Here is a 25,242-nt window from a genome sequence, read left to right on the forward strand (position 1 = left end):
ACATTATCCAAAGTGTGTGTGTGTGTGTGTGTTCCTGCTGCTTATCAAGATTTCCATATCGGGTTCTTCCATAGCTCGAATATGTGCTGCCAGTGCCAGATGGCACGGTTTCTGAGAGAAGAACTAGCTCTTGCTTAGTAGTAATGCAGACAAACAATACCAAATTAGCATAAGCAAATGTCAGTGAGTTAACATAAAGCCTGTGCTGTTTCTGTCTATTCTTCTTTTCCTAGGCCATGGGTGTTGAAAGTGACCAAGAGATTGTACAGATGATTGGCACAGAGGAACATGTGATGGCTGCATTTGCTCCTAGTCTGGAAGAATGCCAAAAAGCTCAGATTTTTACACAGATGCAGGTGCGTCTTTTCACATAGCCAGAAGCCATAAAATCTGAAGATGATGGTATTGACCACTTTGCTCTGTCAGCAGTCCACATACAAATTGTGTTTCAAGGTGTTTTGTTTGTTTGTTGGGGGTGGAGGAGGGCAGTATTTTAAGCTGAGGGTGTTAAGGGAGGCAGGCCCTGGCAAAAGTTAGGCTTTGCTCTATACTGAACTACTACTGCCTAACTGAAAAGAAACAAAGTCAAGAAACGCTTTGTTTTCAGGAGCCCAGGGTTATGTTTTAATGTATGTGACAAGCAGTGACATCCATAAGATTAGGGTTTTTTGTTGAGGATAATTCCCACTTTTTAATAAATTACATACCCGCGTTTCATAGAAGCCCCATTGATGTGGACATGACTATTTCATTGTGAGTAAATGTTCTCCTCCAGTTCTAATTTCTTGTAGTTTAACAGCCACCATTCGTCCTGCTAAAAAACTGGCCAGAATTCTTTTCAGCTCATGTGCTTTATTAATTTGCCAGCACACTGTCCATTTTACTGGCTTCATTTCCATTGTATATACATATATTGTATATACATATTAATTTGCTTAAAGAAGATTTTGAAGATAGGTCTGATACTTGCTATTTCATTGTAAAAACTATCAAATCTTTCCACTTGTAATGTTGAGCATTGTAAAAGTGAGTGTCTTTCAAGTTTGCATCTTTGGGGACTTTTCCAGTTTTAAGGTAGCATGAAGGCCTTACAAATTCAGGGTCAGAAGAGTAAAATGGTGAAGCTGGAGGAACATACAGAAATACGAGACATCAGGAAAGTAGAAAAACAGAAATACAGAAGTTACTCTGTGTAAGAAACACTAGAAGAAATGAAAAGAAATTTAGTTATTTGGTGAAGAAGGTTACAAACAGATGGAAAGGATAGTCTGTCACGTAGTGGAGAGGGGTAATTCTTTGGCATAGGGGGCATGGCTTCATTTCCAGACAGGAACTTCCCTGTGTGGTCCTGGATTGTTTCTTTAACTAGTCTGACTTTAAATTCTGCAGATTCCTTCCCTTTCTTGGAAAACTAGTTAAGACTAAGAATCCATTAATGATTACAAGGTACTCTTGGAGACAGATGTGGACACTACACAGTAAGATTTGTGCCTAGGTTGTATCTCACTGTTTAATACTTGGATGAAACTCAGCAAGTACACAAAAAAATGGAGATGAGAAGTCAAATGAAATAAACTAGATGTCTTTGGGATTTACGTAGTCCTTTTTCTTATATATCTGCAATGTCCATTTAGTATTATAGAAATCATAATCTCTCACTGCTTCCAATTCCAAATGTTACCAACACAAATAACATTGTATATTTTATCATAATCAATTGTGTCAATTTTTTTTCTTTTTATTAGCATCACTTACATAATTTGTGTTTTGTGTTTTGCCTGAGGTTTGTATCATCTGTGGCTCATGAGATTGTGCTGATTGATTGAGGAATGCATGTAGATCTCATTATGTATGTATATTTTTGTAGGTTACAATTCTGATATTAACTCAAGTTAATTGTCCTGTTTGACAGGCACTGAAGTATATTGGAAACAAAGTACGAAGGCAAAGGATGTGGGGAGGCCCAAAGAAAACAAAGATGGAAGAAGCACGAGAGCTGCTAGCATCAACTATTCTGACCCATGTTCTTGTATGTAATGTTGTCTTTAGCTGAAGTTGTGTGGTTCTTTTTAGAGTTGCAACAATTTCTCTGGGTACTTTGTCCTGTTGATGTCTCTGAATGCTACTGTATCTGAAATCTTCCTGTGCAAAAAGTCATGAGACTTAAGATGCTTTTGGAGTCCATTGGGTAGAGAGATTCTGCTTGGTCTGTGTTTAACCACTGTCACTGTCTTGCCCATTTTAGAACACAGCAGTGTAGGAGCAACTTTGGTGCTAGCTGGGATTAGATAAAAAAATATATATATATATCTGCAAGATTGTAAAAATGTAAACATTTCTACTTAAGGAAAATTTGAAGGTTTTGTTTGGTGGTGGTGGTCTGGGTTTTTTGTTTGTTTGTTTTTTGAAAGGTGATGGCCAGAAATTGCATCAGTTTCAATGGCATCAATCCTTTAAGAAAGAAAACAGGAACTGATGGTCTTGCAGGCAGTGACTGGGATGCAATAATGACATGTTGTAAACGAATCTCTCTCTCATCTTCCTCACAAGAGAGTGCTCCTATAGTATGAGAACTTAAGTTTTGTCCTAGTAAGTGTTGGGAATAAGAGAGGTGAACTTCTGGAAAGTGTGGTTTCATTATAAGGTGAAGTACAAATTTGGTTTCTGTGGTCAACATCTGAAATAAGGCAGTTGCACGTCTTTACTTGGTAGGTAGTTGCAACTCTTTAATTGGTAGATATGCAGCAATTTGCAAATGAGCAGAAAAAGATGGTCCTTATCACAAGGTGAAGCAGGTTTTGATAGTCTGTGAGAAACTGTTCTGCATTGAAAAGTCAACACAATTTTTATGGTGTGAGCTTTGTTGGCATGGATAAAATGTCTTTGCTTTGTAGCTGAGATAATGTAAATCATCCTCAAACTAAAGAGGACCATTTGGACTGAGTCAAAAGTAATCCTAGTGTCTATGAAATGTTGCACCATTGAACTATCTATCATTGTGTGTAATTTCTTTAGCTAGGCAGTATCAGCTGTTAGTTCAGGACCTTCTCCTTACATCTTTCACCTTTATTCTGATTTGCTTTCCATTTACTGCCTGTTTCGCTGACACTAACATATATTACTTGGAGCATTTTTAAGCAGGTGAAGTGCACAAATCCCGTTTGTAATTCCTTGATCTTCCCTTTTGATTTAAATGGGTGTCTGAGTAACAGCTAAGGAATTGATCCTGCAACATCAGTGTGTGCTTGTTTGTTTACAGGTGAAGGAATTCAACTTTCGTGCCAAGTGCATATACACAGCAGTGATGGTGCACAGAGTAATTCTGGCTCAAGGAGAAAATAAAGTAGATGACAGAGACTACTACGGAAATAAACGTTTGGAGTTGGCAGGGCAGGTAGGTTTCTTCTTCAGGGCTAAGGTTCTTCTGGGATTTTGTTAGTAGCTGTTCTTAAAAGATGCAAATAAGGAGCATCCTCATCTTCTCAGCTGAAGAGTTTCTCCTCTCATTTCATTTTCTTTGGCTTTTCTATGTTGACTCATAAATATGTCAATTGGGACTAATAAATTGTATCCTCACTTCTGTTCTGCCTCTATACCAGATAAAAGGACAGACAAGTAGAAATAGTGCAACAGTTCTAGTTCCATCATAACACTGGTACTGCCAAGACATCTACAGTAAGATCCATCTTCCAGTGTCCCTACGTAAGCAACAGGGTAATGAACTGGAGCTGAGTAGGTGCCAAAATACTAGGCCCAGGCTGTGCCATTACAGAGAATCCAGCTTCTGTAGCAGCTCACAGAACAGTCGCTGGAGCCTTCTGTAATTTGGAGAAGCCCCTAGAATTGCTTATTTGTTGTCAACTGCCTTTCTAGCCTCTGAAGTAGCATGAATCAACAAAGTATATGGTCTGAAGCCTTACTAGACACTTCTTTTCGAGCAATAAGCTCTGTTTTGAGCCTTCAAGAGAGGAAGCACAAACACTTGATTTGTTACAGAGGCTCTTACCATCTTTTCTGGGTGCAGCTGTGTCTGCTGAAGATGTTAAAATCCCCCACTGCTTCTGTTCGTCCACCAGAAGGATGTTACAACCTTCAAGTTCTGTCAAAAAATGACTAGTGGGTAAAATCTTCAGTTTACTGAGGGCAAGACTAGAAGGGGTTATCTGAATCTTTTTAAAAATAGGTAAGTTGACTGACTAGTGAAAATGCAGTGCATGGACTTCCCTGCTTGCAGAATTTTGGCACTGGAGGAAGAAGCAGTAACAAGGGAGAGAATGGTTTGAGGTATCTGACTGGCTCCGTTCTTTAGCAGAGAGGGTGGTGGTTTGCAGCTGTTGGCCAAACTTTATTCTCCTAAAGCAGGAGTTGGTGAAGGAACAGCTTGTTTACCCTGGCATGGATGTTTCCTAACCATAGGGGTTATGTGATTAACTGATTTAGATCAGAATAGGATTTTATTGCTGTGCTCTGTATGAATTTAAGTTGGAATCTTAGTGCTCAAAATTGTCTCTGCTTATTAGAAATCCAGACACGTATACAGAATGCACCAGGCTGGAGAGGCTATGCATCCAGTTCTGCACATCGTTTGTACTGGGATTTCTGTTGCAGAATGGAAATGCTCATTTGTATTGTACTTCTTAAGATGTCCTTGCATCTTCAAGATGGCCTTATAGGCCTCTTCTCCTTCCCACTTTGCCTTGTCTTCCATCCACACATGGGAACACACACACACACTGCACAATCATTTCAGAGTAAAAGTAAAAATGTGCTTTACTTCCTAGTTTCCTGAAAACCTAAGATGACACTCTTGAATACACTAAATAAAACTATGAAAACAAAAGATAAAACTATGAAAACTCATAACCAGTTAGGAAAGAAATTCCTTTCTTTACATTAGTAAGGGACTGTCCATCAAGCTTCTACTCTTGTACCAAAGCAGAATCTACCTTTAAGGCGTAATGCTCGATAGGAAGACAGTGCAATATTCTAGTTCGATGAAAGTTTTAATGTGTAATGGATTTTTATCTGTTTGGTTTTTTTTTGTTTGTTTGTTTTTTCTGTTGTACTGTTGCTGTAGATCAGTATGACTGTAATCAACGTAGTTAGTGCTCTGCTATCGTATTGTCCTTATTTAACTGGATTGAGAAACGGTTGGGTTTTCCTAATAATTTAGAGGCAGAAAATAGAGCAGGTAAAAAGTTTTGTACAAGCAGTATGAAAAAGGCTTCTGCGCACAAATGTTAACAGATGAAGTCATTTTAAATTAACTGGGGAGGGGGGTTAAATGTAGAGGATCATCATAACAAAGGCAGTGCATATTTTTTCTACATCAAGGAGAACTGTGCAGGGGGGGTTGTAACGCTTGATTAAGAGTAGTTCTGGATCCCTTGTGATATTTTAAAGGCTCATTTCAAGCTGAACACTTGAATTCCTCTCTGCCATGTTATCAGTGTAATATTAATTTGATTGGATTACAGACTAAAAAGCCTAGAGATCATTTGTCAGTTTCTAAATGTTTGTGTTTAGCTAAAGTTTGTGTGATTAAAATGGGCAGTGAGGGTTTTTTTTGTTTTGTTTTGTTTTTGTCTTAATGCCAGCGTGTTCCTGGAATAAAAATCCTGTTGATTTAAAATTTGAATAAAGAAAAAAAAAGAAAAGATTCCCATGTGAGGAGAAAAACATAGCAGTCTAAACAATGTAAAGACATAAAAGGCATTGTGTTTATAAAGATGTGTGAAAACAATAGCTGCTAATTTCACACCCCATGGGACAAGAGAGTACGAAATGTGCTTTAGCTTTAGATAACAGAGTTGTATCCACTAGCCAAGCTGGTTTACAGAGCTTTCTCTTAGTCTTGCTGCCACTAGAGGCTTGGTAGGCCAGGTGCCAGCTGAGGTGTTAGCAAAACCTACCGATTTCAGGCTTAATCTTTTCACCTACCTTTTCTGTTTCCTTAATGTGTTCATTATTTGCTAAGCATTACTCTGTTCTTTGTCCTCATTTTTTTTTTGTTTCTAATGCAGCTTGCTTTGTATGGGTGAGATATGGAACAGCACCAAAATCCGGCACCCTGGAAAGCAAGGGATTTCTACCCTGTGACAAAAGAATACCGCCTTGACTTCAGAGATTGCCTAATCCCAGCTGTTCTGATAATATAATTAAGGCTGCCTAATGTCTTTAATTTTGCAACCAGTTTGTGTGAAAGGGAGAATTTGGCACTCTAAAGGCTTAAACGCTAAATAGCAATCTCAAGGCGCCTAATTAGAATTCTCTGACATTAAGCTAATTGGTGAAACTGTATTTCAGCAGCTTAACTTCTTTATTAATTTTTCTTTGGATTTTCAATGAAAATCAATTGATGAGCTGTCAGAATTTTTTTTTCTTAAATATAATTTGCTCTTTAGCGATCCTGTCTTAAGCAGGCTGAAAGGCCCTGGACTAACTATGAAATCCACTGAATATTATCACTGGCATTCCATCCTTTTCCTTTAATCACTTACTCTTGACCTAAATAATGTGGTTATTGTGAGACTCTGCCTTGCCAGATAGTCAGAGCTCTTACAGACTGAGAGTCTGTGAGTGAAATTAGCAAAGTGTTAAGCTTTTCAGACTGGCAAACACGAGCAAGTTCATGTACTTGGGGTGTAACTTACTTTACTAGTTCAGAGCAGAGGAAGGATGATGTGACTTTATAATCTCTACAGCACGCGGAGTAAGGAGTTTTGATTGCTTGATCATAAAATTTTTAAAATATGAAAGCATTTTCCGGAGTGACCTCTTTGTTAAATGTCCTGCTCAGAAACCTGTTGATATTGTATTTATACCATGACTGATTTCAAAAGATTTCTTATTTAACAAGACTTTCAGACATCTTAAAACTGCATGCATCCCTTCCCTTTTCCCTCCATTTGAAATACGTCCCTCATAATCAAATTTTTTTTTGAGACACCAGTGAGTTCTTCTTAATATGATGTTTCATAGCAGGTGTTCTTATTTCTGAGGAAATTCTTCTATAATGAGCTGTAACATCACAGGTGTGTTGCAGGTGACTGGATTTCTTTTGATAAGAGTGAGAGGGTATCATCTAGTAAAGGTGAGTAGCACTGTAAGGATCAGGAATGGCAAGAGGCTTCCTTCCTCTCATACCAGGTCCAAAAAAAAAACCAACACACTTAATCAATTTCTAGCAAAGACTCCGTGTCCTAAATGGAAAAAGGATGCCATTTCTGTCAAGAGTTAACAGTGTGTTGTTATTGGTTTGTGTGGTTGGTTTACTGTTTGGTAACTGAGCAGTAAGTGTTCCCTATGTATTGTAGAGTGTTGAAGGTACTCCAATCTTAATCTCTGTTAAGGCCAGTGAGAGGGTTTTTTTTTGCAAATCATATGCCTGTCTTGAGTTTCCAGTGCTTTTTGGTTATTCCTAAATGCATATGTGATGCCAGTGAAAAGGGTATTTTATAATTTAGATCCTTGCTTTACAGGACCATTTGCCAAATGTTTTGGCCAGCCCAGCTGGGACATGTAGGTAGAGGAAAGCAAGTGAAAACTCGTGGCCCATCCCATTGATAGAATAACGTGTGGTTTGCTTTCTTTGCTTCCAGAAGGGAAAGAAATGTTACAACTATGTTTAATGGAGACCGTTATAATTCAGTTTAATTCTGTACATACAGAAATTAAACTGTACAACTGACTCCAGGAAGTCTTAGCTTGTGATGGCTGAAAATTTAACTTGTTCAGCCTCCCTGTGCCGTGTATGCTGGGAACATCCAGCATTTGGTAGCTGCTGCATTTTCAGTCCTTCTGACATTTGGAGCTGCTGTAAAATCAAGTCCCTTGACAGGATTGCCAGGTTTTAGAATTTACACTGCTCGCTAATCATTGTGAACACTTAAAATGTGTCATGCAATGTTGTTTTAAGTATTTTGGAAAACTGTTAGTATCTGCAAGAAGAGGTTGAACAAGCAAAAAAGGTCAGGCTAGAAACTTTATTAGTATTTTTCTTCTATGGAGATTTTAAGAACTAGAAGTAATTAATATGCATATAGAGGAAATAATTGGCTTAAATTTTAGCAATCCTGAAGAGTTGTATTGCTGTTTTATTCCAATTCACTTGTGTTAGGTAGCTTCATTGTTTATTTTTTTTATTTTTTGGGGAGAGAAGTGGAAGAGCACTGCACTTGTCAGATAGTACTACTTGTGGAAAAAGATGACAGGTGTAGAATCAAGTGGGCAGTCTGACTGTCTGATTAGTTTTTCGTAGATTCTGGTTTTCAGAAGTAGTAGGATAAAAGTGTATCTGAGTGATGAAGCTGCCTACAAAACCTGAGACACGTCTTTCCAGCTGTTGAGAGCAGAGGTTGTTTCTGAACCCTTAAAAAGTCTCTGGCTCTGCTTGTCCAGGAGTTATGGTAACTGCTCACCTTCTGTCTTTCGTTCTGGTCGTGCAAACTGTGCAGTGCCTCCAAACTTTGTCCTGCTGAGTTGCTTCCCGTAACAGCCCATGACAGTTGTGTGGGTATCTGTCTTGTCCATTTTAAGGAGCTCCTGGGAAAGGGCACTTTAAAAGGCCTTTTTTACTTTTGGTAATAGAATATCTCAAAGTGACTCTTCATTTGTTACTTTACTGCAATTATTGCATCTAGTGTTAGAACAGAAGCTGGTCTTGCCTCCAAATCCTGTGTGCAATTCTGGATTGTGCATTTAGGATATTAAATATTTAAAAGACGTTGTCACTTTGCTTTCTGCTATAAAATAAATTCTCTAATATTGTGCTTCATTTTAATAAGCAAAAATCTTGTGATAAAAATATAAAGTGAGAATCAGACAGGATATTTTTAACTGATCAGAATTATAAAGGTAGAAATATTAAAACATCTGTTTTGTTCCCCCAGTTTCCAAGACCTGGAGAAGTAACATTTGTCCCTTAATGCAATTGTTTTGTATTTCCAGCTTCTTTCTCTTCTGTTTGAAGATTTGTTCAAGAAATTTAACTCTGAACTGAAAAAGATTGCTGACCAGGTGATCCCCAAGCAACGTGCAGCTCAATTTGATGTAGTGAAGCACATGCGTCAAGACCAGATCACTAATGGCATGGTAAATGCCATCTCCACAGTAAGTATTTTTTACTGTGTGATGAAATGGTGTAAATTTTATTCTCGTGACTCTACTGTCTTTAGTAAAATCTATCTAACATTCTTTATACTGCAAAACTCTCTCATGGGCAGGGCTTTTTGAATTCATTGAAGAATCATTAATCATCGAACTGCTTTTTATTTTACCATTTATTTCAAAGTGGAGTTTGAAGTGTTTGTCATGGAATGGTAAAAATGAGCAAATTTCAAACAGTGATTGTGTTTGTATTTATCCAACTTGCTGTCTTGTATGTTCTGCTTTATTATGTGGCTCATGGTATGTTTTATTACCTGGATTAAGGTAGGGTCAAGTTGTATTGGATATCCAAAAGGTGATTGAAAAACAGCAGGAAAACATCATGAAGGGAAGACAATTGCCAAAAAAAAAAAAAAAAAGCTGAATTTTGAGCTCTTTGAAGGGTGATGCTTTTTCTAATCATATGAAGTAGCTAGTATGAGTAAATGTAGTGTGAGCAAGTTTGTATTGTAGGAATTAGTACTTTTCTGTTATGTCAACACTAATGATAGAAAACTAACAGGGAAAATTACTAGATGCTGTATTTTTGCAAAAAGATTGGAGTTAAGTCAAAATATTTGTCTTGGTTAAATTTTTGCATGTCCACCTACTGGAATGGATATTTTCATCCATGTCAGTGGACAAGAACAAATTATAATTACTAACTTTGTCTCTTACCTCGCACATCTCAAAGAGCAATTTGTGAGATGTCTCCTGAAATGTAGCTACTAGCTTTTAAATAACTTTGAAATGCATGAATATGTAAGAAATTAGTCTAAGTATTTTAGTAGCTGGTAGACATTGTGCAACTTAGTTCTTAATCTTTGGAACTCTTGAGAGGGCTTTTCTGCTTAGCATGAAACTGAGTTTTTTTTTTTCATTTCTTGCAAACAAAATTAACTTCACAAATTGCATCCAAAACAACCAACAGTCTGTTACGTACAAATCCCAGTGTTAAAGCTTATCACTATTTAATTTTACAAGTGCCCAAATGTAGTTAAATCTCTACAGTGCACATAACCAAAACAATTGACAGATTTGTTTCTCTAAATGCTGGTGCTTTCTTCTAGCTGGTGCCAGTTTTTCCATTTGGACTGACAGAGATAAATCTGCAAACTATTCAGTACATATTGTAAAGTCTTCCTTCTTCCACTATCTTACGACTTTTTTTTTTTACTGCTACATAAGCAGTTAAACACCATCTGCTCTTAACCATTGAAAATAATTTCTCAGGAACAATGCCCAGTGCATACTATTCAAGAGATTAAGCAAATACCATAAAAATCATTCCTGGAAAGAACCATCTCCAGTCTCACCAGAATGCTTCAATGATAGTCTCAAAGAGCATGAAATAACTCAGCAGACTCAGAATTACACCAGTAGCATGTGAAAGAATTCATAACATCACTAAATCCACCGTTCACTGGTGTTCAGTGGTGCTTACTATAGTTTCTCTGCAGAGTCATCCAATGCCATTGAGGGAGCAAATTTCAGCTCACAGGAGTTTTCAGTAGGAAGTACTCTACCAGGGATGGTTTACAGCAGCTCTGGCCCAGTTTTGTTTTGGCCAGCTTTGTAGGAGTCAGTCAGTCATTTCAAAAGCATAAGTAAATTTTCACATTATTTCTTCAGTCATGGTTTTTACCTCCCTTTTTCCCTTTCTGTCCCATCTTTGAGATTTCACAGTGAGCAAGAAGAAACTACATGCTAGCATAGGTTACAGATGCAGTCATTTTTAGCATGAGGAGAAACTACAGATTTATTGCATTTTTCCATATATACTGACAACTCTCAGTCCTTTAAGAATGAAATGGCTGGTGAGTGAGAAGGGTGAGCAAGTGGGCAGGTTTCTTTTGACTTTTTTGCTCTTGGGTGTTGTCTCTTTCTTCTTTCTGTAAGAAGGAGAAAAGGGAAGTTTTCCAGACTATTTAATAGTCTCTCCAGTGTAAGCAAGTAGCAGAATCACTGGGATAGGTAGTGGCCTCTAAGTGTTTATCACAAGATGGGATTGTGCTGTTAATGCATTACTAAAAAAGCCAAGCAAAAGGATTTCAGTGCAGTAGGGCAAGCAAGCTCCAAATTCCTTGTTAGCATTGATGGACTGAGTTTATCAAAAAGGTTTTGGGAATTAACAGGTGGCAGTCCTAGGGAAAGTGTTACATTCTAGATCTTCGCTGCCTTTGGACTGACCAATGGCATGTTGACTGGGGCAAATAGTAGTAATTGGGACAACAGCATGCTGTATCTACATGTCTCAGGTACTGGGAACTGTATATGGAGTAGATGTCAGGAAAACAAGCAATGTAGCACCAAAATCTAACAGTTCTGCATGATTGTTAGCTTAGGGTGCAGTGAAATGATGGATATTGGTAGAGATGATCTGCTTGCCATGGAAACATAATTGTATCCTAGAGCATTCTCTGGACTTCTCTGCTCTAATTAAAACCACAAGCAACACTAGCCTTGACAGTCCTGAAACATGAACTGTAGATATATTCAAAGATCTTGCATTTTGTGGTTGGTATAATCCTCCTGGAGAAGCTGGACAGACCTAAAAACTCCACACTTCTTCCATGACAGGACACATGAATGAGTTTTTCTGTAGAATTTTAAGCTAAAAGTTACTAAGAAAATACACACGGATTTGTCAGATTTCTTCACTATAAACATCTGTGTTTCCTAACAAATTTGCTAAATTTGAGTATTGATTTACCTGTGAAGGACACATGATGAACAGTTTTTGTGCTTGAAAGTGTTGTAGCATGCGTATCCTCTCCTCTGAAAGAGCAATTCTTTTGTTTCAACTTTAGTAAGTAAGTCTGCCATAACCAGAAGTTATATGCACATAGGTAATTAGAAAGTTGTTTTATATAAATGGGCAGCATTGGCTGTGCAAAGCTCCCCTGCTATCATTCAGTCTAAATACAGGAAAAAAAACACGTAGTGTCGAGACAGGGATATGCTGTAATAACTATTTTGAAATGTTCATTTTGCTCTACAGGGAAATTGGTCTCTGAAGAGATTCAAAATGGACCGCCAAGGCGTGACGCAGGTACTATCCCGCTTGTCTTATATATCTGCTCTGGGCATGATGACCAGGATCTCTTCTCAGTTTGAAAAGACGAGGAAAGTGAGCGGCCCTCGATCACTGCAGCCATCTCAGTGGGGGATGCTCTGCCCATCTGACACTCCTGAAGGAGAGGTAAGGGACTTGTATGCTGCTTTCAGTACTTCTGTCCTTCTGAGGAATTTGTTTTGAAGCAACTGATCCTTCATCAGAGGAGGATTTTTTCTCAGGAGGTATCTGGAGGGAGAAATTATCCTCAGCCTGATAACATAGCTTGTTTGTCCTCTCACATCCCATCTGTTTACATCCCAGTATTGTATTGCCTTTTTTTTTTTTTTTTTTTTTTTCCTTTTGAGTGGACTGGCTGGAAACTATTCAGAATGGCTATATGAGGATGATATAAGGCCTCCTATTTCTTGCAGCAGAGCTACTTGTTGTCTTTTGATCAGGACAGAAAGGGAGGAATCCTGAACTCTTATCCCTTTATTCTATAATGAATATACTATTTTGAAGTTGCAGTGTCAACCTGCAATTTTTCTGGAAACCTATATTAATATTACAGAAACTGCTTTAGCTTAAAAAAGTAAAGCACCTTTAGCTACTTTTACTTGAAAGAGATCATGCAGCTATTTCAACCAAATGCTTAATGCTGGCAGGTTTTGTTTTGTCTTTTGCTAGATAGAATGTCCTGTGGCAGCTCTGAACTTTCTCAAATAGATCTGTAATTAATATGAGCTAGTCTCTTAAAGCGGCTGAAATGAGATTTCACTGTTTGAGATACTTTGATATTTTTCATTTCACATTTGGCAGATTGATAAATAGACTGGTTTTGTATTTTTATTTAAGTCTGCGCAAATATATAGAGTTAAAATTACATTAAAATAATAAAAGAAGTTCTAATGTCTTGAGTCAAAACAATCAGTTTTGGTAACTACAGTTTGTTAGCCTAACTTTTGTCCTAAAGATGAATTATTATTACTTTTAGTTATGTTTTATGTTGGAGAATCACACACTATGATTGTATATTGTAAGCATCCCAATCTTCTCATGCTGCTGAATCTATTTCCTTGATTTTCTTTGTAAATAATGCAATATTATGCTTCTAAGTAACTGTTGCTTTGAAGAGATTAATATAAAGCTATATATGTTTGGATATAATAAAATCTACTACTAAACCATCTGTATTTTTTATTAGTTTGTAAATGCTAAAACATTACACTTCTGTGTGATACAGAAAATACTTCCGTAACTTTCAGCGCAGCTATTTTGTTTCATTTCTTTCACTTTATACTTTGACTTTTTTCTGTTGCTTATAACCACAATTTTGGAAGAAAAAGATATTTGATGTATTAATACTTTTACTTTGGAACAAAATGAATAAAAGGTGGATTTCTTTTATTTTAGGCTTGTGGTTTGGTCAAAAACCTTGCCCTCATGACTCACATTACTACAGATATGGAAGACGGACCGATTATTAAATTAGCCAGTAATCTTGGAGTTGAAGATGTCAACTTGCTCTGCGGTGAAGAGCTTTCATATCCAAATGTGTTCCTTGTTTTCCTTAACGGTATGTAACTCTTCAGCAGTCTGACTCTGATTTATTGCTGATTGAAAGTTAGGCTTCAGAAACCCTCCAACAATTTTTTGGAGCGTGCTCAACCACAGATGCTGTTTTCCCTGTGAAGGTAGCTTCATCTGCAAATATTTTGATAGAGCTGGGCAGAGTAAGGCCAGATGATAGCACGTAGCTGTGTGAAGATATCCTTAACGCTCTGACTGCAGATGTGTGCAGCTGGGAAATTGAAGCTTTTTTGAATTTCAGTACTGTTTTTAACTAGACTTCCATGAATAGGTAGGAAAAACATGTACATACCATTACAGGTTTGTTTGTTTGTTTTCCAGTCATTCACCAAGTTGGCTCTTCATAAGGTATACTTTTAAAAGAGCATAATGTTTCTGAACTGGTAATAACTTCAATTTGCAAGTTCAGAGCTTCATTCACAAAATATATTTCATTTGATTTCAGTCTGTGTATATTTTTGTATCTGTTCATGAAACTGTTTAAAACCAGAAAGTCAACATTGTTTGCAACATTTAGCAATGCTGATCACTTTAAGGGACAACTTGCCTTGCTTTGTGAATGACTAGAAAACATTAGACTTTGGAAAACAAGCTGCACCACTTGTCTTTGTTAGAGGAATGGTTTGGCATATGTGCTTTGCATCTGCACACTTATGTTCCTTTTTAACTGATCTTTCAGTGTTTCTAAATCAGCAGTTACTGTAATATCAGATTTCAAAATAATATTTTAAAAACTACAACTGTGATTTTAAAATATTCTTTTGCCAACAGCATCCAATTCCAGGGACTAGTATTTAGTGTTTGTCACCATGAATAAGATCTCCATTTACCCTTGAATTAAACAGCAATTATTCTTCAATCCTGCCTTCTTCCAGTAACATTAAAGCAATGCTTGACCAAACTGCATTCCTTTGCTCTGCTTTTCTGTAGCAGTATGGTAAAGATAAGGTTCAGTGAAACCACATGTACTCTTTCTGTTTCATTTTATGGTCTAAAGGGAAATGCGGAGCAGAAGTATTGGATTCTTCCTTCACAAGCTCAGTTTGTAGTATGGAGCAAGATCAGTTACGTACCCAAATGTAGATGTTCTAGTACTAAATGAGGCAAAACTGTTCAATCTACCAGTTTGTTGTTTTAATTCTAGAAAATTCCAGTCTTGTGGATGTCACTTGTTTCAGATTTGAGCATGTGACCTAAAAGGACAGAAAATTTTTAAAGTACAAATTCTTTAAACTATAAAGACCTTTGTATTGTCTTAGAAACTCTATAAACTATTGAGCTTCATCTCTCTCTCTATAAATAGTTCTGTTTAATATGGCACTGCACTTAGTTGTATTTTATATGTTAAGATGACCGTGGTCAGGTGACTCTTTAAAAATGAACTTTACTCTATTTTGTTTATCATGCATCAGAATACTTAAGTATTTTAAATAGGATATATAAAAAGTGACCTGCTATGATAGTAATAGTTCGTTGAGCTAAGTCCCTTAGGGAGAAATTCTGGTGCTCTTGTGAGTGCTCACATATATCAAAAGTATCACATCTTCCTAAAATTTCTGACAAAGCAGCATGGCAGTTCCCTGGTCAGTTGTTGGAAAATTTGGATCCATTCTTAGTACAGCTGGACATCCAGGCCTCAGAAATGTTTGCTTGTACGCTAACTGGTAAATAGGCGTATGAGCAAAAACACATTTGAAGAAAGCTGGATGAAGCACACCATTTGATTTCTGAAGCTATTTGGAGGCAAACAGGTAGCTGACCTGTGAAGCTTAGACACATTTTTATGTTTAGTGAGATTTAAAAAAAAAAAAAAAAAAAAGAGTAATTCTTATCTAAAGAGTGAATTTAATGACAATACTTAACTATTTGCAAGAAGTAGTAACTACTAGTGTGCATGCTAGACATGATCAGAATTTATAAGTACAGTATTGGATATGCAAAGAATGGACTTTTTTCTCTTTCTGAATAGGTAACATCCTTGGTGTCATACGTGATCATCAAAAACTGGTCAACACGTTTCGAATAATGCGTCGAGCAGGTTATATCAATGAGTTTGTTTCCATCTCTACAAATCTTTCTGACAGATGTGTGTACATTTCCTCTGATGGAGGGAGGTTGTGCAGGTAAACATCTCATCAGAACTATGAATTGAACTTTCTATAAATACTGTTTTAGGAACTGTAAATATGCTGGGCTAAGGCGTTCACAAGTAGAGATTTAAATGCACAATCTGTTTTCAGATTCTGTCAGACTTAAGCATTTCTTTTCTCCTTAAGTAACTCTCATTCAAAGTACACTGGTCAGTGAAATATACTATGTAGTAAGTCAATGTAAAAAAAAAAAAAAAAGCCCCAAATAAATTACTTTTGCCTTTACAAAGAAGTTAGAAGAAAATGTTGCTTCCAACTTCTTTAAAAAAAAAAATAAAAATTGGGGGGATGGGGTGAGGGAGGAGGAAGGGGAAATCAGCACAATTGGTAACTGCAGTAATGTCCCATGTCCTTGGAGTTTTTTGTTTGTTTGTTTGTTTTTTACACTTCTGTAAGATATCACCGTAGAGAAGTGAGGAACAAGGAACAAGTGGCCACTTTGTGTGTGATATCACATTGTGGAATGAGAAGCTACTCTTTGCCTTTCAGGGCCGTTACTTCTGGTGCAAAGCTTTCTCGTGCATGTACCTGCTTGCTGTAGTAACAAGGAGTCTATCACAGTTTTGGTTTACTTCATTGCTTACCCTTAACTAGGCAACATATTTATAGGGCATTCCATCGTAATTCATTAATTGCAATTCAGAGCATACTGAAGGCTGTTTGACGTACACTGCAGGCCCCAAAATAGTACATGTACAAACCATCAGTTAATCATATGTGGTCAAGGCATACGGTGGTAGGGTCATAATTCAATAGTACAGAAATCAGTTTTCCAGTCAGCTAATACCAGCTGCTCTGCAGGTTTGGAGGTGCAGCAAGTCCGGAGTCTTTTGCTGTTTTTTTTTTTTAAGAGAGAGAGAAGTGAAATCACATATATTTCCAGGAGTTTACCAAGTTGCTTTGTGACACCCCCCACCCTGCAATTGTTCAGTTCCCCTATTAACCATTTAAAAGTGCTCATTAGTCTTCAAACAGTTATTTAGACTTCAGAGTGGACTCCACAAGTATCTTGTAGCTATTGCTGCTCTTTATAAGAGCAACTTGTCCAAATAGCAACAGCCCTTGACGTTTCATTCTTGCATGCCATCCTTTGTGTCAGTGTTTCCTTGTGGTAAGGAAGCCTTCAGAGGTCCATGTGCTGTTGAAATTTATGGATTCATCTAATGCAGCCTGTAGTAAATGCCTAAACCCTATATCGTGTAAGTAACAGCAAAATACATTCCTGCATGTGGGCATTTAAGCACAAACTGTTCACTCTGTGTGTGAATTTCCTGAAATATCCATAGAACTTAATGCTCTTCTTAGCTTTGTAGCATGAGAAGGCTTAAGCCTTTTAAAGTCATCAACAAAATGCGTAGGTGAAACTTAGAAGATGTTAATTTAAAGATTTAGAGAAGAAAAGCAACTTCCTCCTCAAAATTGAAATCAGAATTTTTCTTTTATGCTTTTTGTTACTTGAAAGACAATAGATCAGTTCATGATATCTGTATATCAAAACAAGGTTTGAATAATTAATTAAAGTTATGTGGAGGAATCATTTAAAGGTGGATAAATTTTAAAAGTGGTTTATAAAATGTGTGATATGTAGGTAGTGTTCTTACTGTAAGTATAAATTAAGGTACCTAAGTACTTGCTATCAGAATCCCATTTTCCCTTTTTTTTTTTTTTTTTCTTTTTAATTGTAGACCCTACATAATTGTAAAGAAGCAAAAACCTGCAGTAACAAACAAGCATATGGAAGAACTGGCTCAGGGTTACAGGTACGCAATTCAAACAGACCTTTTCATCTTCACATCTGTCTGCAAATGCTATGTGGAAATTATTCAGCCAGGCAGTCCTTTCATATTTTTGGTTAGCTATGTAGAGGAGAAGTCCACTCTTCTATACTTCTATACATATAAGTTATACATATAAATCAGTGTATCTGAGATTTTCTGTTCGAAGTTGAATAAAGTCTAGTCTTACTGTGTGTTTTTTTTTTTATGCTATGAAATTTGGTGATGATGTAGAATATACACGTATCTCACAGCCTCACCTTTCCACAAATACAAGTCCCAAGGAGGTTCCCATCCTTCTCATAATTGAAAGTCAAACACTTTAAAGAAATATCAACTTGACCACTCTAAACCAGATGCGTTTAGAATTAGTTCTGAATCTGCTTGAAAATTCTTAGTTTGTATATTTAAATGACAACACTATATTTGCACAAATGCATTTAAATTTAGCTTTTGTAAAAATGTCACAAAAACTTGCTGGATTACACTTAGTTGCCTGGCTTTGTGGTGATCATAGGTACATAAAGGATATTTTACTTTGTTGTTCAATTAAGTATCATCAGTCAGTCAATCTATGTGAAGCAGTGAATTGAAAGGAGATTAATTAAAAAATACAACTTTCTTTAAATATGAAAAATGCACAGAATCTTTCATATAAGTGTGTTTCTCTAGTTCACATTCTACATATGACATTCCTTCGATATATGTTTCTTTTGTAGTTCAGTTTTTGCAGAAACATAAGAAAAGACCGCCCTTTCACTGTAATTTTTTAATTTAACTATAGGAATTTTGAAGACTTTTTGCATGAAGGCCTTGTTGAATATTTGGATGTGAATGAAGAAAATGATTGTAACATTGCACTCTATGAACATACAATTAATAAGTAAGTATGCATTCAGACTAAACACTGGTACAGGAAAAACCTTCAGGGGACAACTTTTCAAAACACCAGTGTATTAATGATGTCACTATTTTCACACATACACTTGACTCCCTTGCTAATGACTGAAGCTATGCCAGATAAAAGATAAAGAAATCTGTTTACACACATCCTAAATTATCCACAGGAGAGTTACAAAAAGTGGTTTGCTTTCTATTTTTGGGGGAAATGTCTTTCTGCTTCTGACTCTCAATAATAAGAAATACTTAAAGGAGTATCATTTGCTTCTCTGGATGTAGCTTTTTTGTTTTTCTTGTAATCATGGGGCTGCTCATCATAAGTAATTTTATGCATTTTAAATTTAGAGGGAAATGATTTCCCCTTTTAAATTATGTTCTTAAGATGTCATGATTGTCCTTTGGAAAAATTTCTCTCTTGATGTATAGGGATCCTAGACTACAAACTTACATTAAATGCCTGAGTTGTTGTAATGAGACCTTCCCTTTGACTTTTGAATGTGTAATAGGCCTTGATAAAAATGTCTGTATCATTCTGTGTATTATTCACCACCTGTTAAACTCATTCCCAGCATGTATTTTTCATTTAGGAAGATTCCCAGATTCTTCTGTTTTGTGCATATATGAAGGAGCTGGTGTTCTGGATTTGTTGTTTTTTTTTTTTTTTCTTTTCCCTCTAGCTTCTGACTGTGATTAAAGATCCCATGCTGAAGGAAGGATATTTAAGTCCTCCTATCTCCCTACCTTTATTTTAATATTGCTCTGACTATATCCTGTCAACTGAAGGCTGTGCGTTAGAGGTCAGAATTTACCTCCGTAACACATTTGATAAGTAGATTTATGCAGGAAATGCGTTTTCTAAATGTTCTCCTGATCAAGTACTCATGGGAGCTAGTAGAAATGCATCATTGATTTCAGTGGAGCTGGATGAGACCTTCAGTTATCTTTAACCTTTGCCAGATAAAATGAATTAACTCTGCTAATTAAGTTGACTTGTTCCTGCCCAGGCCTTGGAAGACTTTATCACTTTTGCATGCTCTTGTCTGGCTTCTGTATAGATGAGCAAATAAGAACACACACAACTGCTGTCATTTGTGCCAAAATTAAGCAACTTCCATAAAGCATCAGAGCTGAAAAATTTAAGTTATTGGATACCTAATGCAGCTAGAAAGATTAATGGGAGCGCATCACCTGAACTTACTGTTTACTCAGAAATAGGAGGAGGAGACAGGAGAAAATCCAGTGTGAGGAAATGACTCCACGATACCTGCTAAAGTTTGGGAGATTCTTGTGTTGTCTGTCATCTTGCTTTGAGTTTAGCTTAAGTGCTTGTGGTTAATAGTGCCATAAGTATCTGAGCTCACACCATAGGAGCATATTGTTCCTTGTGTTTCGTATTAATATTTCCTACACCTTGAGTAGCTGATTTCTGTACCCCTTCCCCCCAGCCGGTCATCTTGCATTTTAAATGGCGCAACCATGTTGGTACAAGTTGTTCTGTTAATACAACTGATACAATCCGCTATTGTGAAGTATCCCATTAACATTCCTGCTTTTGTAATGTAGGCTTCTTTTAGCTACGGTATCCTCTCTTTGCCTTTCCAATCCAATTAAGGGTTTTTTTCTTTGGAGGATTTGACTCTATTTAATGCGTTCAATTTCTTCCTAACCCATTTGTAACTCTTATTTTCAGACTCATAAGGTTGCCTTCCTTTCTTGGTTCCATTTCTGGCAGTGGCATTTTGACTTGCAGAAACTGAACTGCTCTGTAAACTTTGAAGTCCTCTCATTAGCACTGTGAAGTACATCCTAAGATAGTAGGATCTAGCATCTTCTTTTGATGAAATAAGGTTGATCTCCACAGGAAAACATTCGTGTTGAATTTTACTCCATTTGAAGATGTATATGTAATTCCACGCACTGGTACTTTCTGAAGAAATTTGTTAAATTCCCTGTCAGCACATTCTTAAGCCTCTTGGTTTATTGTTTGAGAAGTGTCAATAGTTCTGCGAAATTTTGCAGAATGGGAGACCAGTCCATGCTTCAAGATTACTACTGGCTCCTGAGACCATTTCGGAATTACTTAACTGCAGTTGGGATTCTGCCATTTCTGTTTTCTTAAGGCAGGCTTCAATGAACATAGCTGCTTTTTATCAAGTGGAGAAAAACAGTGGCTCTAAGTTTAGTTACAATTAGCTTCATTTCAGAATTTCCTATTTCCTAGTTGCTTATCTTGATTTAAAAAGCAGACCTGCTCCAGCCAAGCTTTATTGTGCACTCCATCCTTAGTTATTAGTCACTCCACTTGCATCCCAGTGCGCACTATGATTTAATTGTCTTTATTGAGCATGGGCTTTCTCCTCCGAAGCTCCTGCCAGGTAGAATGAATTTTGTTTTCTTATCTCTCAGTCTATTTCTTGTCCATGTCTTTTTATTTCTCATCGGTAGCGCCTTTTAACGACATAATTACTTCCAAAATATTTGCAGAGCTTTTCAAATATTGTTTTATTGTGGCATATCTCTCATGGCTTTGGATCTGGTTTGGGCACAGATGTTTTCTCTCTAACTGATACTATATAACTGACTTGGAAAACTAAGACTACACTTTTGTTCTTTTCTAATGGCTGAATCTGTCTTGCTCCTCCTCCTTTCATGTCTCCTGTGAATTTCTAGATCTCTGAGATTGGTAATGATGCAGAATACTCTTGTTACATGAGATGACATTCCTTAAGGCATTTTAGGACTTAGTGTATAAACTGAAATTTTATTGTCTTGCTGAGCTCCTTCAGGTTGTTGTTACCTAGAGGCTTTTTCTCTCCCTGATGGGAAATTTGTTCTCCTTCATTTCTTTTCATGTGGAAACACTTAAAATGAAAACAAAGTATAAAGAGAAAAAAAATGGGATAGTGAATCCGTGGTTTGAGGTCTTAATGGCTTACATTTTCATGAGTAGAATTGAATGGAAGAATTATGAGATACTGCTAAAATAAATAAATGATAGTTATTGTTTGTTCACAAGCGTGCTATAATTGGTGCTCTTTCTTTTAAGAGATACAACACATTTGGAGATTGAACCTTTCACGCTTCTTGGTGTCTGTGCTGGTCTGATTCCGTATCCTCACCACAACCAGTCCCCAAGGAACACCTACCAGTGTGCTATGGGGAAACAAGCAATGGGTAAGATTTTTTTAATTCTGTTTTGGAGTGTTACATAATTTTTGATGCTATGTCGAGAAATTAACAAAACAGAGAAATTCTTTCCTAGTTAACATAAAAGCTTTGCCAGGAAGAGAACACCTCTTAGTTTAGATGATGTAATGAAAAGTTACCTCTAAAATGCTAGAAAAAATAATAATAAAAAAAAGTTTTCCTGAAATGAAGACCATATCTGCAGGTCCTAATGCTTAACATTTGGAGAAAATAGGGCACTGTAGCTTTTTTCTTGGTGGTGTTTTCTTGTTTTTCTTCTTTTTTCTTGGTTGTGGTTTGTTTGTTTGTTTGTTTTATAATCATTGTGACTTTCAAATTTTTAATACAACTGGAGGATTGGCAGTGTGGTTTTCCTTTCTCTTTATATTGCAGTGTGCTATGGATTTCCAGATAAAAAGAGTAAAAAAGTGTTCTCACAATGTGAGACGGAGTGCAAAGAGAAGAGACTTTGTATTGAATAGTTGAGTAGTTGTCCTTAAAAATAAAAATAAGTTATATTGACTTTACAGAATGGCTTAATTACTTGACCACTTCCCAAAGCAGCAGTTTAGGTTTTGGCCTTTTTTTCTTTGTTTTGGATGAAGAAGGCAAGTAGTAATGGCCTCTCAGCAAAATGCCTAAAACAAAATTAATTTCTGATCATTTTATTCTTTTTACGATGTGGTAGCTGGTCATTTAAAAAAAAAAAAAAAATCTTTATAAATGTGCTGTGGTGGGTAATTAACACAAAGTAAGTTCTAATCCTTCCTTTACTATATAGCTAAACTAACATTAAAGCATTAAAGCATCAAAATCATACAGCCCATGAGCAAGCCAGAGTGAGTCCCAGCAAGGACCTGACCAGCAGTACCTCGGTTCGGACAGTTGTATTCAGACTTGTGCTGTACCTGCTGGTTTTAGGTCTTGTGTTGATGGCTGGCTTGGAAGCTGTGAGTTACAGTAGAAAAAAAAACTACCACCTCTTTTAGGTTTACTAAATCATTTGTTTTGTGCTGTCTGTCTGAAACTGAAACACTGCACCTTTCACAAGGCTTCTGCAGCAGAATTAACAGCAAAGTAACTGCCTGGTGCTGAACTGTCATGGTCAGCACATCAAAATAGCAGAAAATAGCAACAGATGCATGTCCCCCCTTTAAATTAAAAAAAAAAAAAAAAAAAAAAAGAGGGGCAATGCAATCTTTCTCCTTACAGTTCTCCCCCATCCCATTATCTTTCCTCCCACCCCCAAGTCTCTATTTTATGACTATTAGTCTCAGAAGGTTTGGTTGGTTACCACACACAGTTAAGCAGGATCAGTGTGTACAGAAAGCCAATTCAGTATCTGTGGAGTTCTTTTGTAGTTTTCTGTGTGAAGGTTTTTTTCCCGTTTTGTTTTGAGTGTCATTTGCAATTCATTGTCTGTGTTTTCTGAGGTTGGTGTATTCAGCTGCTTTGACCCTAGGTCTTGCACATTTAGCTCCTTGGATACAATCCTCTGACGTTCCTGCTGACGCTAGGAACACAAAAGCCATTGAATATCTTGAGCAATAAAAAAAGCCTTTGTTTCAGTTTGTTATGACAAAACACCTGACTCAAAGAATAAGCAGCTAGATAAAAGTATATTTGAAAAGTTGGCACATGACCTGAGTTCTATTTTGCTGTGCCTCAAGTATCTTCAAGCACCTGAACCTTTTTTTTGTAATAACTGCTATTAAAAAAATACCCTAAGTGGCCATACGTATGGGCAGAAAAGTTTTTTCTCTACACCTAGAGATCAAACACAACCTAGAAGATAATCCTGAAACAGGTTACAGATGCTTCTTTCTGATTTTATTTATGAAAGGATGTGACACAGCGCTTCCAACGCCAAGCTTTTATGTAACTATTCACACTTCTCTCTTTCTTTTCCCACTCCAAAATTGCAGACCAGCTCTAGGTCCCACATGGCCACGTGGAAAGACTCATGTCCAAGTCCTCAGCTGTCAAAACCCAGGGGCACAGAGCAAGTCCCTGGGCTCTGGCTCAGAGAGGAGGCCCTTGTGCTACTCAGCGCTGACCCCCCTCTGACCACCTCGCAGAGCAGTGCCCACAGCTTTGGACAGGCTTGGCTTGGTTTTAGTGTTATCAAGTGTAGGGAAAGGTGTGAAAGGGCGTATAAATGAAGGGTAGCCATCAGGAATTGCAATGAGGTCTAATCCAGTATCCTTGAAAAGTGTTAAGTATTAAAATATGAGTGTTTCTGCGGGATAATATTAAGTATTATTGAAAAATAGCTCTCTTTCATGGGCAGAATAGGTCATCTAGTTGGAGGACTGGAGCTATGCTTAGCTTAGTTAAACTAACTGGATTACACGGAAATGAAATGGAAATGAAATCACTTTGTTTTGGCATAGATAATTGTCCATATTTTGCTGGTTGTACAGAGACTGAAGAAAAGGTAGGGTTAGGTGGCAAATACAAGAGCAGCTGTAAGGCTCGCAGTTGAAGGTTGACATTTTGGTGCAAAAGGAACAGTAGAAGCTTAAAATCTGAAATACTGAAGATTAAAATACAGGAGTCTGTATTGTTTGAATTCCACGTGTTGCTCCAATAATGTTTAAAATGATCGATGTTGCCTATGAGTAGAGATATAATTTTAAATGGAGCTTTTCAGTCACATTAACTTTCAGAAATGAGTCAGTTTTACATGCTGTACCTCTGTGACTGTGAGGCGTTGTACAAGAGCCTGTAGGACATGAAAGCACCCGTTTTCCTGCCAGGAACCTGCCACATTGCACAGACACACGCTCATCTGGGAGAGCGGCTATGTGGGCACACGAAGCAAGCTGTATGCTGTCATAGCCCAACTGCAGGCTGCACTTTTATCCCAAATGACATAACGCAAGTCTGAGTAAGGGAAAGAGGTTTGGGATGTTCATTTTCACTTCAGCCTCTGAAAGAGCAGGGAATATTTGAGGCAAGGTGGCAGGTGAGCAAGAACATCGTTGCAGACGTGTGTTGAAGCAACTTCTCTGATATTAAAAAAATGTTGCAGGATTACGTTCTTTGCTTCTGTGAAATAGCAGAGCTCTTGGTAGACTGCTTTTCCTCGTGCTACAACCAGTTAAATGTGTTAAAATTGAGTTGCGAAGACAAATGCGCCTCGAGGAGCCGAGTGCTGGAGGTGGCTGCTTTCTGACCGTCGTGAAAGGCTTCAGCAGTGGGCTGGGAGCTGAAGCGCTCCCAAATTTTGTATGGCTAGCCTGTTGGCTGGAAACTGAAACAAACGTCAAAACAAAACTGGTTGGTGCTGGTCTTCACAGCTGGCCCTGGGTGCTTTGTGGCCAGGGCTCAGTTCTACCTCTCGCCTTTGAAGAGCAGCGTTTGTGCTCTACGGCTCGGTCCCTTTTGGGCAGCTCTTCTCTCCCCGGCAGCAGGCACAGGAGGGCTGGGGCAG

At 37.4% G+C, this 25,242-nt stretch overlaps 1 protein-coding gene across 1 annotated transcript in view; it reads left to right on the forward strand.

Annotated features, from left to right (window-relative positions):
* The window catches only part of POLR3B (RNA polymerase III subunit B), a 72,092-nt gene that overhangs the window by 16,233 nt on the left and 30,617 nt on the right, over positions 1-25,242 (forward strand). Inside the window, exons 10-19 of the mRNA XM_068664578.1 lie at positions 234-356; positions 1,913-2,029; positions 3,260-3,394; positions 8,950-9,111; positions 12,149-12,349; positions 13,619-13,781; positions 15,765-15,918; positions 17,631-17,705; positions 18,505-18,603; positions 21,667-21,794. Coding sequence (XP_068520679.1) covers positions 234-356; positions 1,913-2,029; positions 3,260-3,394; positions 8,950-9,111; positions 12,149-12,349; positions 13,619-13,781; positions 15,765-15,918; positions 17,631-17,705; positions 18,505-18,603; positions 21,667-21,794 — 1,357 coding nt within the window. The remainder of the gene's footprint in view (positions 1-233; positions 357-1,912; positions 2,030-3,259; positions 3,395-8,949; positions 9,112-12,148; positions 12,350-13,618; positions 13,782-15,764; positions 15,919-17,630; positions 17,706-18,504; positions 18,604-21,666; positions 21,795-25,242) is intronic.

This window comes from Anas acuta, chromosome 1 (assembly GCF_963932015.1).
Source record: "Anas acuta chromosome 1, bAnaAcu1.1, whole genome shotgun sequence".
Lineage (NCBI taxonomy): Eukaryota > Metazoa > Chordata > Aves > Anseriformes > Anatidae > Anas > Anas acuta.